This window comes from Dysidea avara, chromosome 13 (genome assembly GCF_963678975.1).
Source record: "Dysidea avara chromosome 13, odDysAvar1.4, whole genome shotgun sequence".
NCBI classification, from domain to species: domain Eukaryota; kingdom Metazoa; phylum Porifera; class Demospongiae; order Dictyoceratida; family Dysideidae; genus Dysidea; species Dysidea avara.
The window spans coordinates 1742043-1763281 of record NC_089284.1 but is presented as its reverse complement, the minus strand read 5'-3'; the positions used below and the strand labels follow the sequence as shown (position 1 = coordinate 1763281).

Sequence of the window (21239 nt, the reverse complement as noted above, 5' to 3'; positions counted from 1 at the left end):
TACTATAGCCGTAGCAATCTAAGCCACTCACTTCACATCCTTGTGAGACATGGGGATGCTCTAGTTCAGCTAATAACTTACTGACAGAATTATCACCCTTCCTACAAGCTGTTTCTCTATCTATATTTTCAGCTCTACAGTCTGTTTAAGGAGGTCTGCTTTTGATAGCTCACAGAGCTTAGCTATTCAAAGACATCCTATACTCTTTTTGAGTGTTCCCTGATAGCTGTAATTAACTTCTTCAGAGAAAAGCACACCAACACTAACTCTATAATAAAGGTTAGCTGAATGACTTTTTCTGATGCTGATTCATACCTGGCACCAAGGAATATTGGTACTGTTGAAGTTTCAGCCAAATACTGCATGGCACTTCTCCAGTCACCACCTTCAGACTGTTGAACAAAGACCCAGACACTAACTGTACACCAAAGTCAGCCAAATAGCCTTTCTGGTGCTAATTATTATTTACGAATGAAAATTTCTGGTCAAAATTGAACCCTCTTTCAATCACCAGTCAATGCATTGGTGTGGACCTCCAAATATAACAACTATGCAGCCTGTTCATGTTGTCACCTTGAACAGCTATAAACTCATTGGTATAAACTATAGACTCCTATGACACTAATTATGTATATTCCATTATACTCGTTGGTATTAACTATGAGCTCATGTGACACTATGTATTGTTTACGTACAGTGTACTGGATACTAGGATACTATGCTGACCTATACTCACTATCTACATCATGGATTCAGGACAATTCAATATAGTGTCATGTGGCTTTCCACTAGGTCAGGAAATATAACAGCACCTCCAGTAGCAATTAAAAAAACACTTTTATCATACTCATCAACACACAAAGTGTTTGGAAGTGATGTGGCACCACATTGAACACTAACTCTCTACTCCCATGTTGCGAATGTCTGCAAGGGTATGGCATATTATTTGAACACCATCAATTATCACAGAAAGATTTTGTCATCACAGATATTAAAATGTCCTTTGTTTACTCTCAGCTCAGCTATACTCTACCAGGGGACCTACAGTGGAACCTCAGTTATCCAAGCCCCTTGGGACCAGGGGGTTTGGTCCATAAAAGTCTGAAAAGTCCTTATCTCTGAAACTGTGTTTTAATAACCTTATGTATATGTTAAAGCATAGCCGCGAGTGCTATACGAAAAATAAAGTACGAGGCAAAGCGCCGAGTACTTTATTTTTCATATAGCACGAGTAAGGCTATGCTTTAAATGATTTATGGAACTTTCTAGTCGTGTAGCTTCACCATACAGTAGGACTCGTAATTAACAAGCATTGCACGAACTATTAGCAGCCTGAACGCACACAACAAAGTAACTCACGCGTATTTCACCATAGTTTGGCATAGTAGACGTTCATCGCGTCTTTTGGTAGGTTTCGCTCGCAACCCACAATCGATTCTATTGTGAGTCACATGGTGAAGTATTTCTGTGATATCTCCAGGACTTGTCCGTTTACATTAACAAACGTAACAGCAACGTTACCTTCTCCCACCCATCATCGAAGCATTTAGGTATGTCTATAAAAGCAATCCAGTGGTGGAACTCATATTGGCTGGGGTGATTGATCACTCAGTGCGGCGAGGCTATCAGCCTTCACCGGCGTGGGTGATTAGTCGTACTGGCGCGAGCCCCGTAGGCTATTAGCCTACACTAAAGCACGTGGGTGACTGTGCTTTATTGCCCACAAAGAGTGCTTTATTGAACGAATAAAGCACTCTTTGCGGTGCAATAAAGCACTCTTTGTGGTCGATGAAGCAGTTGGCCGGCTGAGAGTGTACTTTATGAAATTTAAAGTACACTTTTTCCTTTGATCTCGCCCACGCAAAGTTCTATAAAATAACAAAGATTTTTAAAATATCAGTATTTTCAACTACCCTAATAGAACAGTCACTACTCTAATAGAGCAGTCACTTCCGTAGTTTGGTTAACCGAAAATCTGGATAAGTGGGGTACAGATATCTGAGGGTTGTACATAACATCATGATTTCCTGTATAGATTTATATGATTCTGATCAGATCACATATGGTTTCCGATCATATCTCTGGTCCTCCACAAACTGTTGGTTCGCTTTCTCATACACTGCTGGCTGATCCTTATGTGCAATGTTATACCAATATGGTAGTTAAGGTATTTTACTAGACCCTCCGATACTGTTTGGATGCTTATACTCCTATAGCACTAGATGTCCCTCTCATTTTGCCACATATCTCCACAGTAGAATATCCTGATTTTTTAATCAGAAAGCTGCTTCCTGGTGGAACTCCCTTCCACATAAACTCTTCCAAAACTTGCCCTCCTTCCATAATAATGTATATGATTATTTATTGTATGTGTGTAATTATGTTGTGCCTTGTGTAGTTATGTTGTGCTTTTGTTTATACATATATTGTTGTATATACATTGCATTGTTTTTGTATTTGTTTTATACTCGTATGTGTGTCTCGGTATGCAACTGTCTGTGTACTGTGAAATGGAATAATGAGCTTGGTCAAATTCCTGAGTTAAATCAATCAAATCTATTATTTGCTATTGTGTGTGTGTGTGTGTGTATGTACATGTATGTATGTTTCATTCCTGTGTATGTATGTTAATTATACGTTTCTCATCCTTTAGGATGTATCATTCGTAGTGCATCCTGGAGATGTGGTTGCCCTTGTTGGCCCATCTGGAGGAGGCAAGTCTACCATAGTAAATTTGATTGAACACTTCTATAACCTTCAGTCTGGGAATGTTTTCCTTAGTAAGTAATTGATTACTGTGTGTTGAACTTGTATCGTTTAGCCTACTGTGATTTATAATGTAATAACATACAAGCCATTACTGCACTGCCCATGAATCAACGCCTATGTGGTAGTGTAGAAAGAAATTGGACACAAAATAGAGGCCATGATGCATGTATTGTTGCTACAGAGGTAGGCAAAAAGGCACAGACACCAAACAGCGACAAAATCAAGCTTCTAGTGTTTACCATATTCTAAGCTAAAGTCAGTTGGTCAGGTTGAAAAGATTTTAAAATTCTGTAATTATTTGTCACAGGTGTATTATAGGTCACTCTAATGTTTGTACATGGAAAATGAGGTGTTGGGTGCAGACTTATGTATGGCATGTTGTGTTGTGTGCTGTGAATATGAGTATATGTAGCATCAACAAATGATGTTTTATCAAGTAGCACAGCAAAGTCAACATACTCATCCTTAAATATCTGATGTTGCAGCTGAATTGGTACTGGCCCGGGGGGCTATTGAATGACATACTGAGGCATCGGTTGTTGAAGAGGTGGCTGGATTGGCAGCTGGACTTGGTTCAATGACTGGACTTGCTGATATAGTAATAATTGTGCTGGTATAGGGTGGGGCTGTATTGGTGCTGTCTGCTGGGGCAACTGTTGGTTGTAGATAGGTGGAAGTGCTGTAGTAGACTGTTGTAGTAGTGCTGTAGTAGACTGTTGTAGTAGTGCTGTAGTGGACTGCTGAACTGTAGGCTGTACTGATACCGTCTGCTGGGGCAACTGCAGGTTGTGGGCAGGTGGCAGAGCAGTGGTGAGCTGAGTCTGCTGATTGCCATTAATTGAAGCAGGAGACAGGGCCTGAAGTGTTGATTGGCCAGTGGCCTGGTGCAGGAATTGATTGAATAACTGTGCAAGGTCTGTCAAATTGGCAGTTGTTGGCAGCGATGATTCCTGCTGTAACAATACAATCAGTTGTGTCAGCACAGACAAGACGTTCAATGGCAGCGATGATGTTACTGGCAGTGACACGGATGAAATCACCTGTAACAGTTAGTTGCAGCAGCAATGATGATGGCAGCGGAAATAGTGGCAGTTGCTGAGTAGCTGGTAGTGGCTGAGAGGTTGGAGTGTGCTCCTGCTGTGGCATTGCTGGATCGCTCTGTTGTTGCAAGACAGGTGTAGCATGGATGGTGTTGTGCAGCTGTTGAGCCATTATAGCCTTGATGCTAGTCATCACAAGGTGTCTGGAGGCCAGGTGTAGGCGTAGTCAACCACGTTAGCTGAGTGACACTGGCTTGAATCACGTCTGGAATAGCTGGAATGGCGAGATGTTTTTGGCATGCTCCCTGATGGTGAAGGATACTATACCTGTCTCTAACAATTTCACCAGCGCAACTTGTGGTATGCGCATGCATGCTGCTAATACTATTAAAGGATGTATGGTGCATGTGACCCATTGTCCCCCCACTATCCCTAGTCTTATAATATTCTATTAACTTTTATTTACTGAGTAAACAACGTTACTAATGGTAATTGTAAGCAGTGGTTTGCACAGAATATCCATATTGTGTTGGTATATTGTACATAAGTGTATATATAATAGTTATTTAATCCAAAACAGCCAAGCTGTAAAAAAGAGTGCGGCTCCAAAAAGGCTATGATGAAAAAAGATGTGAAATCCAAGGTGGCGACCAAAAAAATGGCTGTGATGGTAGGTTAATGTCAAAAATTTTAATAACGACAATTCAGGTGAATTTGTGTTGCCTCCTCCAAGTTTCACTAGGATTCGGCACCAAATTCACCTGAATTGTCATTATTAAAATTTTTGCCATTAACCTACCATCACAGCCATTTCTTGGCCTCCACCTTGGATTTCACATCTTTTTTCATCATAGCCTTTTTGGGGCCACACTCTTTTTTTACAGCTTGGCTGTTTTGGATTAGATATTACTTCGTTTTGTGTTTGTATACCCCAATCTCTCTACAGAGTGACCTGTTTCTAGCTGATCTCTCTACAAGGCAACTTGTTTCTAGCTGATCTATCTACAGGGTGATTTGTTTGTAGCTGAATATTCTGCAGGGTAATTTGTTTGTAGCTGAACTCTCTACAGGGTGACTTGTTTCTAGCTGACCTTTCTACAGGGTGAATTGTTTTTATCTGATAACACTAGGGTGATTTGTTTGTGGCTGAACTCTTTACAGGGTGACTTGTTTGTAGCTGATCTTTCTACAGGGTGAGTTTTTTCTAGCTGAACTCTCTGCAAGGTGACTTGTTTTTAGCTGAGCTCTCCATAGGGTGACTTAATTGCTTGTAGCTGAACTCTGATTTGTTTGTGGCTGAACTCTCTACAGGGTGAATTGGTTTCAAGCTGATCTCCCTACAGGGTGACTTGTAATGGTCTGAATCGCTAGAGCGATTTATCTGTAGCTGCATGGTGACTGTTTTATTAGAGTATCTTGACAGTTGAATGCTCTATTAGGGTGACTATTCTATTAGAGTATCTCAATCTCGCTTTTGCTACACGTAGTTCGCTTTCAAAAGTGGTTTGTAATCCGATTCTTCTGTACTACTGCAAGGACTTTCTATGAAGATTATTCCAGCTACATACCGATTTTCAGCTCATTGCTCTAAGCGGTTTGCCTGGTAGGCGTGAAAACTAATAGTTTTTTTATGCATATTTGTGACACTGGTTGGGTTTTGTGTCATATCTCCATGGTCTCTTTATCTTGATTCTTTTCAAACCACAAAAAGGCACTCCTATGATGGTTACTCCGTCTACATAGCAATTTTCAGCTCATTCCTTCAAGGGGTTTACCCTGTGAACATGACAGACCTTCAACCTTATTTTACACGAATAATCAGTCATATCTCCATGAATGTTAATTGGATTCCTACCAAAGTTGGTACTAAGATCCACCATAATGAGCCCTTTAAGTGTGCCAAATTTCAGCCCACATTCGTGGATTTTGCAAAATGTGTAAAATGAAGAAGAAAAATGAAGAAATTAAAATGAAATTTTGGTCGCTCATATCTTGGAACTGTCTGGAGTAATTTTCTTCAAATTTGATATGTAGACTCCCCTACCTGGCCGGCACTTCTGTAGCAAATTTGGTTCCAATCGGATAAGGGATCACAGAGCTACACAGGTGTGAAAATCACGTTTTCTTTCTTCCTGTCAATATACTTATGGTGTGGCGTTCCGGCTTCTTTGGCCGCACGAGACACTATCGTGTGTATTGGTACCAAGGCTGCAAGAGATTTTGCTGATATATACAGCTGAGGGGTAAGGTGCAGCAAAATCCTGACGCAGTCATGGTATAAGTGATATTGTATCACTCTGGGAATACTCACCTAAAGAACTACAGAGTGCTCATCCCATTTGCTTTATACACTAGCATCTGATGATCGATTGTGGTTTTAATAGCATGTGGTAACTAGCTGTCAGATCTGAGAACGTTATTCCTACGCCGTTATGTTCCAACACACACCAGGAACTTTTGATTGTGAGATTGTGTTTCAAGGGTGTAAAGGATCTATGGATTCATTAAACCTTCACCATTGTGACAGTAAATAAATGATATATTAATACATTGAGTACTTAAGACTACTATAATCTACTCACCTATTGTCATATTCTTCTTGTTTCATGGTCTGCCCAATGGTTGACATTCTCCCCCCCGTGCAAGTAGGTAGAACTGTGCATCCATGCATTGCACAAGCAATAGTTTTACATATCGTTCATCTTAGAATATAGTTTAGTTACTTTCAAATAATCTAAACTTAGCGACTACACTGAACCTTGCCTAATGTGTAAACCAAACCCACAATAAAATGCTCCATGTCGCTCAATAAAGTTAACCAAAACATTTCATATTGTTAAACTGGTTGGGCATCAAAGCCATGATCAAACTGCGTTCCCAAAATATTACCTGTTGAATATATATGAGTTAAACCCCAAGCGGTGCCGCTGAACACCCATTCTAAAGTGGTATATAACCGTTTACATATAAATAACACATAACCATGGTTAAAGTTGTGTATACATGTGATAATAGGTATTACACGAAGCACATCGCTGAAAGCTGTGAGTAGTAAATATGTTTTACGAGGTTGGCTGGTATATTACTGAAAATCCAAAATTTCAATAGAGTTAACAGTTGGGTTTATCCCGCATACACAATCAGTGAACTCTGATTGTATTTTAAACCAGGTGTGCATCAACAGCCAACTTTCAGCCAGCTGTAGGCACACACCTGTTTTCTTGATGTAATATTGGTTTAGCAAAAAACATGTGTCTGCGTTTCAGTATGAATGTCCAACACCCACAGGAGCAAGCAAGCTTTGAGCTACAGAAAATAAACCTTCATTCAATGGATAGATAAAGGCTATTATATACTGTAAAGCTTAACTTTCTGTTTTGTTGTGTTTACTTGAAGGTGTGTAGCCGGTAACTGGAGTCAGGTGAAACAGTTCAGTAGGGGCTACCGTAAGCATAGAAATTTTCGTGGTGTATAAATTTTCATGGATTTCGTTATTTGAAAATTAATCCACATAAGCTGATCCATGAAAATTAATCCATTTAGAAACTCACGTCTCAGCTCAAGCTAACCTGTTAGCTAACTGTTGCCACCAATACACTTTCTTTGTACTATGAACACGCATAATTCCATGTAATGCGCTATGTACAACGTGACGACAACACGTGTACCTGTTCACCACCTGAATAGATACTGATGGCCTTGTTCAAGTATCTAAGACCCGTTTCCTCTGATTCCAGCAGGCAAGATTCTTTTAAGGTGATCGAGTCAACCCCACAAAATGGTTTGCTTAGTCCCAGATAAGTATGCCAGTGCCCAAAGCTGTTAAGCTGTAAACCTTAAACACACGCAATCTTAAAGGGTATGAATTTTGCTCCCAGCGGCTCCTCAAGAAATAAACTGGCTCGTCGAAATTAGACCACGACACTTATTTATACCCATGAAATTTAATACACTTGCAAACTTGTCTTTTTGGCAAACCACAAAAATTTTACCCTCGAAATTTAATAAGCTTACGGTAGCCTACGTATTGTATTGTATTAATGCTTTACAGTGACCAGCACTGAAGGTCTACAGCAACATGTGCTGCAGCCTTAGGATTACCTAACCTAATTTCAAGGACTTAGACTTAGTGACTTATAGCTGAAAAGGTGTAACAGAAAAGGGGCCAAAGTAAGGAAAAAAATCCCTCCAGCCCCAGGAATCGAACTGCAGGTCACCCAATGTCTAGTCGGGGTCACACTCAGTCTCCTCCAGGAGGGATGGATTTTCTTCCTTAATCCTAAAGTATTTATTGTATTAATGCTTTACAGTGACCAGCACTGAAGGTCTACAGCAACATGTGCTGCAGCCTTAGGATTACCTAACCTAATTTCAAGGACTTAGACTTAGTGACTTAAAACGTGCTGTAACAGGAATATAACGACTCAAAAACAGAGTAACAGGCTTTGTAAGTTACCAGAATGGTGGATCTTCTCAAGTTGAAAGGAGGGATATCCCATTTGTACACGAACTAAAATTAAGAGCAGCCATGAGGCTTGATGTAGAGAATTTGAAAACATGATGGACAAACTATAAAATAGTTAAGAAGATGCTTCTGTGCGTAATTTGTGGTTTAAAGTTTTTTTTTGTTTAAAAAAAATTTAATTTATCTAGGCCCGGGGCAAATACAACCAAGTACAATCACCAACGGGACAACCACTGATGGGGCATGTACAAACAGTGCATGGCCAACACAGTATGTGCAGGTAGAAAAGATGCACAGTAATACAATTCTAGGGTAATTGACTGGCACATACAGTATATATAAGGGATGTATTAGTATGCAATTACAATCAGTGATTATCCGACCATGGAGATGTGAGGATATGAGATTGCACTTTAAATTGTGAGAATCATGGTATTGAATCTGATGCCTACAAGCAGTAAAGCTTAAACATCCAACAAATAGTTATTACATTAATTTTATGCAATTGTACACAATTTGTGTTACATGATATGTTTAAATGAGGATGGATTAGAGCACTGGATTAAGACATGGCTGGAGTTGCCAAGAGCAGACCACAGTAAGATTGGAATAAAAGCACAGTATTTCAACTGTCTGTCACCTACTATTTAACATGAGCTGGGTCATTTGTACTAAAATGATCACATGATGCCGTGGATATGCTGCAAGACCAAAAAAAAATTTAATGTGGCTGAAATGCAATACCAGAATTTCATGGATATGTCAGTGTACACAAGTATGTGGAGCATTGCTGATGGCGGCAGATTGTAGCTACTGTATATATATTATTAGCAGTTAATAGCAAGCACAACCATGCACACAACAATTATCAGCCTAAGGGCACATTTTGTGTATGTTGTGTTTGTTCTCTCCATCAGCGTTCAGTACGTGGGATGCAATTTGGCAGTGAATATTTATGTATTTTTCTCAGGGCCCACATCAGTGATCAGTCTGGGTACTCCTGGCACTAAAAGGCTTCAGATGGAGAGCCACGCATCATCACACAAACTTACCAGCTGGAAACTGCACCTTCTTCGCACAATGGCCTGCCAGGTGAGGCTTTCTCCCATCCCATACACGAGTGAAGTTAGCCTACTTACACGAGACTAAAGAAACAAGACTATCAAAGTGTTTAACCTAACCTCTAGTGATTAGTAGCAACTTCGAATCATGTTGTTTATTAAGCAGGCATAGCAGCCACTCGTCTTCCAATCGAAATAGTCACTGTTGCCCACTTTCAAACACAAATGAACAGTAGTTTGCTTTTCTAGTTGGCGTCACGTACCAATTGTTTTGATTGGCGTTAAATAGAATCGTTGTACGTTTCTATGACCTCCACGAAAACACCCATCCATTATATGATATGATTGTCTCTTCATACAACATGGATTCTATTCCCAGTGAGTGCGAAGCCTTAGTCCTTGTAGTTTTCTCAAACATTATTTATTTATTCATTCATTATTATTTATGACATAATTTTAACCGCATTTCATTAGTACTTAGTTGTATAATAAGGCTTTACAGCACAAGTACTGAAGGTCTGTAGGACACCTGCCTGTTTAAAGTTGTTACATAAAGTGTGTTTGAAAAGGTGGAGAAAGGAGAAAAATCCATGGGCAGCTTCAAACCTGCATATTTACTCGAGTTATGCTTCCTTAACAACGCATATCAATGTAATTGACAAATTACAAAACAATAATTGGGGAATTGCAAATTTCTTTTACTGCGTATATTTATAAAATGAAGCAAGAACCAAAGCTACAATAATTAATAACATGTGTGTTAATTTAATTTACTGAATTAAGTGTTGATTAATTCAAGGGATAGTATTTACTGGGCGCCTGGTTTTTAGAAGTGTAGCACAAAATCAACTTGTTTCTGTTTCCTGTATGCCCCACTCTTTGTATATACCATATGATATACTAACCCCTCCCTCCATCCTTTTAGCTATAGCCACAGTGGTATAATAATGGCAAATACAAAAAACAAAAATGCCCTCTTCCTTATTGTATTATTTATACCTCTCTTATGTGTTAGTAGGAAGGCACAAAGTGACAAAAATTGGTTGGTATGGACCCCTATTTGGTATAGTAGGATGTTTCTTTGGTACATTGTCCTCTATCCTCCTGTACATAGTAGTGGGAAGACATGAAGGTAACTAAATGTGATTTATGTGGAACCTCTACTTGGTATACTATAGTAGTAGGGTGTTTCTGCAGTGACCAGGGTATATTGTCTTGTCCTCTCCTACAGGGTAGTAGGAAGGCTCTACAGTCGGTATATTGTCCGTTCGTAGTACAGCATAAACAAGATACAGATCCCCAAAATAGCCTGTTTTGCACCTAGACATTACCTTTCCTGGTTAATAAGCAGCATGCGCTTACTCACCTGATTCCATAGGCCCCTGTGGCTGGAACCTCCTATGCACCTACATCCTCCAGAATCTACCCGGAGGGTAAAGGCAAGGAGTAATATTACTTATTTTAAGGTAATTCTATGAGGATAATACATTTACATGTACTGCAGATTTTTTTACATTCTAGATAATCAGCTATGAACTATAATCATTCTTTCACATTGAATAAATTATTTTTTTAAATTTCGAGTGAAGCATATAACTATATACGTGACATGACTGTTCTATAAAACCGCCACATGTCTGTTAAGGTATCCCAATCTCATGCAGTAGCTACTCAGAAAAATTGTTTTTACCTGTGTTTTGCAGTTGATTGCCTAGATGGTTACTATGCCTTACTGTGAGGCCTAGGTGATAAAGTGTCTAGAAGGTGAAAGGAGCCCAAGCTATGCCTTGTTACAAGCACAGATAACTTACCAATTATATTCTGGTGATATCTAGCCAGGACCAATATTGGTTGAATGGACCAAGTTTAGTTACTAAAATTGGTCCAGCCTAATCGATTTTTGTCCCAGTACAAATTTTTATTACAGATCCCTACTCAAATGAAAAATCTCTATTTGTCCTTCCACTTGTTTATCTAGTTATCTAAATGCCATTGTCTATATATGTGATATGATATTAATACAACTTACGTATAAGCTTCATTTATTTCTTAAGAATTTATCATATTTTCTCCTAGGTGGTCATAATTTGGCAGAACTAGACCCAGTTTGGTTCAGACAACATATTGGTGTAGTCAATCAGGAGCCAGTCTTGTTTGCCTGTTCCATATCAGATAATATCAGCTTTGGCAAGGAAGATGCCACTAGTGATGAGATCATTGAAGCTGCCAAACAAGCTAATGCTCATGATTTTATAACTTCATTTGAAGTGAGAAGTTATGCAGTAGTCTATTCTGAATGTATTATATGAATTACATGTACAGGGAGTGTGTATTAAAATTTTATTTTCACCAATGTTTGTGTTGCAGTTCTTCGATATCACGATGCATGGTGGTGTTTCATGTGGCCAAGAAATTTGGTATGCCACACCATGAGTGAATTGACAGGATGAAAGAAAATGTATTTTCCTACTCTGTGGTCCCCTTCTCAAAACACATGATTTTTGCATTATAGCTACCTGCTATACATTTAGCACTTCACATCCAAAATTTTAGCAAAAGTACTTTATGTGTTTGGGATATACAAGCCCTCAAACTTTTTTCTCCAATTTTTCCCAGGGCCTAATTATGTATGTATGCTTGTATATGTGTTAATCAAGTTGATCACCCCGTGGAGAATTCAGCACTAAACTAGTCACCCCTGAAAAGATTTCTGCTACAAAAAGTCATACTTTAGCGAGTTCAGCTACAAACCATCACCCGGTAGAGAGTTTGGCTACAAAAAATGTCAGGCTGTAGAGCATTCAGCTACCAACAAGTCACTCTGTAGAAAGTTCAGCAACAAACTGACCACCCTGTGGAGAATTCAGCATTAAACTAGTCACCCTGAAGAGATTTCAGCTACAAAATGTCATACTTTAGCAAGTTCAGCTACAAATAAGTCACCCAGTAGAGAGTTTGGCTACAAAAAAAGTCAGGCTGTAGAGTATTCAGTCACTCTGTAGAAAGTTCAACTACAAACCTGTGGAGAATTCAAGTCATCCTGAAGACAACTATGAACAAGTCACACTGAGAGAGTTCAGCTACAATGAAGTCACTCTGTAGAGAGTTCAGGTGACCCGGTAGAGAGTTCAACTACAATTAAGTCAGAGTTCAGCTATGAACAAGTCACCTGGTGAGAGTTCAGCTGCAATAAAGTCACTCTGTAGAGAGTTCAGCTACAAACAAGTCACCCAGTAGAGTTCAGCTACAATAAAGTCACTCTGTAGAGAATTCAGCTATACCCAAAGAGAGTTCAACTATAAACAAGTCACCCTGAGAGAGTTCAGCTATGAATAAGGTGCTTTATAGAGAGTTTAGCTGCAAACAAATCACCCTGTGGAGAGTTCAGCTAGAAACAAGTCATCATGTAGTTCAAACATATCACTCCATGGAGAATTCAGCTACAAACAAGTCACCTTGCAGATATTACAGTTACAACAAGTTATTCAAAAGAGAGTCCATCTGCATTGGAAGTTAGGGCTCAAACGAATAGTGGCTTACTGTATTCGAATATTCGCTCAGCTCTTGCGAAATAATCAGTGTTAGGTTTCATTGCTATGAATGCAATTCAATGATTAAGGCGGCCACTACCAAGAAGCCTACAAATAACCACAAACAGGTTTGTGGCTTCATATGAATAATTTACTGAGAAGAAACAGATACCATAGTACTCTTTCTGAAAGGATTACCCCAGCAATACTGTGATAGAAAGTGAGTAGAAATACCTGGAGTGAGCCACAAATCTGTACGAAGTTTTATGCTTACGGCGATTTACCATGGAAGTAGTACATCTTCTAGTCTCGCGTAGCCAGACCCTTTTCTTTTTTTTGTGTGGGGGTGGGGAAAGAAAAGGGTCTGGTGAACATAGTATAGCATCGTCGTTAGCCTATCCTGAGATTGTGGGGATTCTACTGTGCAGCTTCCTGATTGTTTGTGGGTGTGAATGACGTATTTTGCTAATCGTTGCATCATTTGCATCCTGTTGCCATAGATATAAAGCGTGATCTGCTGATCTTTGCGTCATTTCTATTACCATAGCTACTGCTTTTATATCTACTAGTTGTACCAGCGCAAAATGCACATTATACTAAGACAATTGTTATGTGCTATTGTGTGAATACACTTAATTTGAGCATTACTAATGATCAAGGAGTAATCACATCATTACATATTAACAAAGACATGATTTGGCATAGCTACTGATGTGCACGCATAAATTCTTCAATGGTGTGTAGCACATCTATAGTATGTTCACGTTGAGTTGAATCCTCAAAAACATTTAATAACTCATGGATGCAATTACACATGATCTTGAAATTTGGCTCATTTGTAGTACTGCTTGATCCGCTAAAAATATTTTGAAATCTTTTTGTTCAAATGTTTGACATAATATTTACGGCCAATCAAAATTTTCACAATACATTTCCTATGTGGAAGCTGTATAAGTACAGTGTCCATTACAGCCCTTTCCCGAACTTGCAATGGAGCCAAACCGTACATGTCTGTTGTTGACACCTTTGCTGTTACCAATAATCATCTGGTTGGCGGAAATGTTAACTCTGTTGAGAAAAAATCCACTTTTAATTTTTAGCTGTTTTTCAAGATTCAGCTCAACGTGAATATACTATAACTATAATGTTGTTGACCTTGCATCAACAAGTGATGTCATAGTTTTTATAATGTAGGTTGGCTTTGTACACTGGAATTTCTGTGCATCTGTGCAGTACTCATGCAGATGGTTTATCAAGATGCATGTGTCCAGTTACTGGCTCTACACATGCAGAGATCTAAACAGTTCTCATGAAGGTGGCGTATAAAGATGTGTCCATGCACATACACAAAAAGAGATTAGTTTTGACCATTGGGATGTACTCTACTTTAATTGGATGATGATGTAACATGAAGTGTCTGAGTGTGGTATGAGGATCAGTTTACCAATAGTTGGTGCATCACCACAATGAGCTAGTCTAATTCAACTTGCGTTTGTCATACAGTGGTATATATTTATGTTGTCATCCTAGTCATGGTATTGTTGTGTTGCTTACTTATTGCATTACAAAGTGTGTATGCAGTACAGTATTGAGTATGGGTATTCAAGTTAGTCGGCTGTACTGAGCAAGAAGGTCAACACCAGCACGTGTACTTGGATAGAGAAGAGTTGTTTTTTTAGAATTAAGGTATCAGCATAGCCCAGGTGAATCCTTCATACGAAGAGTAGTTGCTCTCAAGTAGAGGTGGTAATAGGGTAGACATTGCAATGTATGTTCTATTAGGGTAGTTAAACTAATACAGCTTCTGGAAGTTACAGCTGTCCCTATAGAGTTAACCAAGGAGTACAAATGTGCCTCCCTACACGTTAAAGACTGCAGTAGCAACTTCATCTTGTCCACGATTTGTCGCCTGGTAAGGTAGGTGCATGTTCTATTAGAGTAGTTGAACATAATAATCCGTTCTTCCTCGTTCACAATGGTGTCATCCTCCAGGGTGCAGAGTGTGTCTTTTAGGTGAGTCTTCCTTGTGTAGTCTGTTGGCAGCCTGATTGAAGTGATCATCACTCGTTAACTTGCCACACCCACAACAGTAATCCTCCGTTTTAGGTCTGTCTATAGTACCTGATGTGCTTGTCTTCATATTGCAGTAGCTATACTTCGTCTAGCGCACAGCGGTGTAGGCTTCAGGACATCTATCCTTGTAGTGGACAGCGCAGCAGAGTGTGTGTGTCTGATAGAAATGATCATCCCTCATTAACTTGCCACACTCACTACAAAACTCTTTTTTTGACTGTTTCCTTCTCCCTTGTAGTGGTGTGCTGGTAATCCTCTGTTTTTGGCTTCCCTGACCTGTTTATCTTTGTGTTGCAGTAGCTATACTTCATCTAGTGCACAGCGGTGTAGGCCTCAGGACGTCTATCCTTGTAGTGGACAGTGCAGCAGGGTGCACAGTGTGTATTCTTGGCAAGTCTTTCTTGTGTAGTCTCTGTCAAGTAGTCTGATAGGAATGATCATCGCTCGTAGACTTGCCACACCCACTACGAAACTCTTTTATACTGGTGGCTGTGTTTGCCAGATGATAGCGTACACACCAGATCACATGATCAAATTCGCTGATGTGATTGGTTAAATCATGAAAGTGATTGATCCTATTTCATTGTAAGCTTTTAGGTAGTTAAACCATGACGTAATCTGATTTCCATTGGCAACGCGTGTATACCGGAAAGCCATATATGCATATCGTAAACTTAAAATGGCCATTGACAGTGATAAGTATCTCACAACCAAAGTTAGCACGTAATGATAGACATGAAAACCACCTTATGACACATTGATTTGGACGGGTAGTTGGTGTAGCTAGTTTGAAGCTAATCGGGGGAAAAACCAGGGAGGAGTTTTTGTTAAAAATTTTATGGTCTTGATTTTCGCTTTCTCGTTCTGTCGTCCACAGGGGGAGAGAAACATCTAGTGTAAGCTGGGATGGGGAAAGCTGGTAACATGATAAGGGTCTCCAGAAAGTTTTGGACAGATTTGTGTCTTCCTCCGGTAGCTATGGTGGTTTAAAGGATATTTCCCGTAGCTTAACGAATCGCCACCAATCCCAGACCAAAGATTCGCCTCAAATTTTAGATTTGAATGGTACCGATCCGATTGGAATCCGACCAAGAACGAAGGTGCAGTGCCGGAAAAGAGTTAGAGAATTATTATATAGATGACAACAGAATGCAAATGACACAGTGATTATCAAAAATGCATCATTCACACCCACAAACAATCCGGAAACTGCTCAATAGTATCCCTACAATATTGGGATAGGCCAACGACGATGCTATACTATGTTCACCAGACCCTTTTCTTTCCCGCCCCCACACAAAATAAAGAAAAGGGTTTGGCTACACAAGACTATACATCTTCACCAATGCTACTACTTTTGGCTTTATGGTTGGCTTTATGGCTTTATGGTTTAGCTACTTTTGTATAAAGCATATGGCTTTATGGCTTTATGGTTTGGCTACTTTTGGCTTTATGGTTGGCTTTATGGCTTTATGGTTGCCTAATGCTACTACTTTTGGCTTTATCACCATAGTCTTTCCTTTTTGTTACTTTCATTAGCATCATCTTTCGCTTTGTTAATTGCTGGCAGCTAATCGTGTGTCACCGTATAAATGATCACGTGCGAATAATTATTTGTTAATTTTATTATTTGGCAACAATGCAAACAAATATTAATCCAAATATTCGGCTAATTGTTTGAGCCCTACTCTGTATACAAACACATTACCCTGTAGAGACTGCTACAAGCTAGTCTACCTGTACGATTTCCATTATCATCTTATTACATACAATATGTACCTGGTTTGCTAATAGTACCAGTCTTAGATTCAGGACATGAGTTATGAATTAGACTAATCTTATCACTCTACACACATACACATACGCACACACACACACACACATACACACACAACAACAACTACACACAGAGAAGAGGAAGGCCTTCAGCTGCTGTGGTTTGCTGTGGTTATCAGTGTTAGCACCACCCAGGTCAAACACATAGCCACCTCATACTTGTACTGCAGTGTTAAGGATCAGTATGGAGTATATATTCTCGGGGGGCACAGTTACAACCTCACAAGTGAAGGCGTGAGTACCCACCCAAAGTCCCACTTGGACATGAACAGTGGGAATTTCTTTTTGAGTCTCCAGCTGGATCTATTGGAGCAATGACACACAAATACTCATATAATTCAGGAGCAGATAAGTACTGAGCTTCCTGCTGCTCTGTTTTTTTTGTTGTTTTTTTAAATTTTTTTCAGTGATCTCTCTTTCCCATATTAAAATTTTTAAAATTTATTTTTACACTAGTTTGTTTACTATTTATAAATCCATTTATGGATAGCTAACATGATAAGAAGTACTGGTGGTGCTTTATATTATTACACAATAGTTAATATGTATATCAAGTCGGTCATCATGTAGTGTAGCTGTTACTGTAAGTGTTCAGCTAATATTATTAGAGTTAACAAACACCAATGTATTGCTCTGTGAGTCTACTTTGTACCTACATATATACAGCTCAACATTAGGCAGTGTATAGAATGCTGCGGTCAGCAAGTGTATTGCTCTCTGAGTCTACTTTGTACCTACGTATATATATAGCTCAACATTAGGCAGTGTATAGGATGCTGCGGTCAGCATTGTGGATTTGGTATGGTTTCTGATACATGTGAGCTCTGTGATCACAATAAATGTGACTGGATTTTGGGAAAACTATCCAAATCGCACATTAGAAGTTTTGAGATAAACGGTTTTAAAGAATTCAAGTCAGCATAACTTGCCAAGGATAGCAAGCATGCGTATGAAATTCACACGAAAGATGCATCAATCTATTACCTTTCAGGCTACTTCCAGTACTGGTAGCTGCTTGTAGATTTTCCTGCCAAATAAGAGAAAATCTGAGCAGTTGGACGAGCGAAGTAGTATCACGAGTGCTGGGGGTGGGGGTGGCAGGGTGGGCAAGAGATAGACTTCAAAATGGATGCAGACCACAATTGGAGTCCAGACACAAGATTACAGGGCTGTGCTGGCCCCTTAGTGGCTGATATGTAGCAAAATCAAACAAAAAATATCTGGCCAACATTACGAGACTGTCCACCAGTAAACCAGTGATTCTTGCCAAGCCAGGTCCTTCACAAGACCGGAAACCACCATTCGAGCTCCACACACCACCCAGAAAAGATGTCTGCTGAAACCAGCCTTGAGTAGTTTGAGTAGTAGTGAGGGTCAAAACTATTAGTACGATAGTGTAGCTATCCACTGGAGGTATTAGTTTGATATTTTGCCTGATGTGCAATTTGGATCGGTTTTGTAAAATCTGGTCACAAATTAAGGTTGGCTAAAGTTAACCAAAGTTAATTGAGGAGGGCCAGCTGCAGTGTGCGCCATAAATAGAAATAGGTAGCAAGCGCATGCACAAGAAACCATGTTATTGGCACTTTACCACATGTTGAGGTGCCAGCTCTGAAATGAAATTCAGCAACTCATCTAGCAACATGTTTAGCACATAAAGCAACTCTCATCTTTGCTGCTTATTTCTTGTTGGCTGCCTGTCCAAGAGGTCATCCATCGTTTACCATCTTTTTGCTATCAGGCACACATTCAAGCAGAGCAGAGTGAATCAGTGGATTCTAGGGCTAGGGATTTTCCTCATAGGTCAGGAGGCCAGCAACCATCTCGTGGACAACCACTAAACATTTTGCCACAAGAACATTTGCGAGTCATACCTAGCTCCGTGGGTATATCATCTTGAAACCCGCAGCCTAGTGCCAAGTGATGCCAAAAAGCCTGTACTTTTGGTCTAGAGAACTGTCCTAAATATAGCACACATTACGTCTTGTTGGCCCCATAAAATCAGGGCTTGCTGGCATCATGACACCCCTAGGCCACAGCTGACTAGCAAGAAGCCATGTACTTAAGCATTACTCAGTTGTATCTGCATTTTAAAAGTATAGTTGGATTATGTGAATGGCTTGAGTACTGTCTAGCTGCATTGAGTTTTAAAAGGTCACTGATGTTTAGTTCTAGTAGCCAAGGTCTGGCATGTACCCGTTATGCCGAGTCAACTTCAAATTAATTATGGTGCTCTTCACAGTGGCACCTATTTTACTCAAGGCATACTTTAAAGTCACAAATCAATTGGTTTTGATCAAACAGAAATATAGGATGGGATGGAATATAACAAGTACACAAAAATTCGGAATTTTCAACTGGAGTAGGGACCATAGCACAATGATAAAAAGTACTGAAACAAGCTGGAGTAGTGTGTAATATTAATCACAGTAAAACAATAAGAAGTCTTATGAGCATGGTAGGGATGTAACACTACTTATTGTTTTACTGTGATTTAATATCACGTACTACTCCAGTTTGTTTCAGTACTTTTTATTAATGAGCTATGGTCCCTACTCTAGTTGAAAGTTCCAAATATTTTGTGTACTTGTTTGTTAACTTTTTTTTGTAAATAATAATTAATATGACTGGTGAACCCACACATACCACATCAAAAGAAAGAAATGATGCCAAGTGCCCCAGTTATATTAATTTTTGTCTGAAAAGTGAAGCATCCGTTACACTGTGTTGTCAGCTATGTTCAAATAAGAACTTTTGGCTACACAGCAGTACGAATAAGAACTTTTGGAAAAGCACCTCTGCAATCAAAGTAGCCACTATGAAAAATACGGACGATTTCTGTTACGAAGGGAAGCAATCACGTGCTACCACCAAATCGGCACTTTTCACTCTCAACAAAGATGAATGGGACACAAAGGAGGGGGCACTGGTAAGTCCATGAAGAATGCATTGTACGTACTGCGGTATGGCTGAAACATCGTCCAACAATCATGAACCATAATAATCATGAACCATGATAATGGTTCATAACAGAGATCCTCTGACTAGTAAAGCTCATGCAATATTGTACAGCAGCTAGATCATACACTCTACTAGCTGAGCAAGTACGCATCCCAATTAAGTTTTTTGCTTGCTCAGGCAATTTAGACAAGTTTCTGACCATTTTTGTGTCTGATCATTGTGAGGGTACTGAACAAAAAGAATCCTAATCGTTAGCTTTGTAAGTACTACTATACGTGATGTTGACAAGTTTAGTGTGGTTATATACTGACAATATCTATTATGGCTTAATCCATCTTCATAACTTTGTGATATTTCATTCAAAAATTGTATTGTGCTTCTCCATAGGAAGGCTACAACACCATGGTAGGGGAGAGAGGTGTCCGCTTGTCAGGTGGTCAGAAGCAAAGAGTGGCAATAGCTCGTGCACTCCTGTTCAATCCATCAATGTTGTTATTGGATGAAGTGAGTATATTGTGAATACTGTAATAAACTGTAGGAATAGGGATTGTTATAGTATTAAAGAAATAGCAGTCAAACAATTAATTAATTATTTTTGGTACATAGATCTTGGTACATAGTACCAATGGTTAAGAAGCTGTGATATACACCAACTCTTAATATAAGCCTATTACAGAATGTCAAAATGAAACTGTTGCCAATGAAGTTTTTCTTAACATTGGGAGGCTGTACTACGTCTTTTGCGAGGCTGTTCCAATCATTAACCACTCTGAGAAAAGCTATATTTTCTGGTGTTCAAATAACTATACTGTAAATCCATTGTTTCTTGTAGATATACAGTTACTGATGGCAAAGAAATTCTCTAAGGGACACCCACTTATGCCTCTTATACACCATTATCATGTCCATTCTGTGTCTTCTATATAGTAGAGCGGCTAAGCAACAAATTTTGATGAAATCATTCACTTTGTGATAGAAGCACCAGCGACTGCACATGCTTGGGGTTAATTTTAGTAGCTTTAACTAGATACATTTCTTCTGTACATTGAAAATAATCAACACATGAAGTTATCCATTTACTATCTACTTATTGGTATTTAGCTCAGTACTCCTCTATTCAATCAATAGCTATTTTTCCTTTGTGTCACACTTAAGTGACATGAGCTATCTAGGTCACATGTTACTTCTTGGCTGTACTGTACAATGTTGTGGTTTATTAGGACAGAGACTAAGTAGGTTTACAGTGCACATGCAAGTACATAGCTAACTACAAAAGGCAAGGTGGTTCACATATTTGGTGGTGATTCATAAGTGTAGGGGTCTTGGGGAGGGGTCTTGGGGCATAGCCCCCACCATTGACGCCTTTTAAACATTAAAATACTTCATAATTACATTGATTCATGATTTCTTATTGTATGGTTAGTCCTTTATACAGCTATTTTAGCTTGAATTTTCAGAGGGGAGTTCCAGAACCCCATGCATGCCTGCCCATATTCACTCCTGC

The 21239-nt window shown here is 39.3% G+C and overlaps 1 protein-coding gene across 1 annotated transcript in view; it reads left to right on the top strand.

Moving 5' to 3' along the window:
* Window positions 1-21239, top strand: part of LOC136242400 (uncharacterized) — an 89102-nt gene that overhangs the window by 46319 nt on the left and 21544 nt on the right. Inside the window, exons 12-14 of the mRNA XM_066033822.1 lie at window positions 2654-2780; window positions 11412-11602; window positions 20123-20239. Coding sequence (XP_065889894.1) covers window positions 2654-2780; window positions 11412-11602; window positions 20123-20239 — 435 coding nt within the window. The remainder of the gene's footprint in view (window positions 1-2653; window positions 2781-11411; window positions 11603-20122; window positions 20240-21239) is intronic.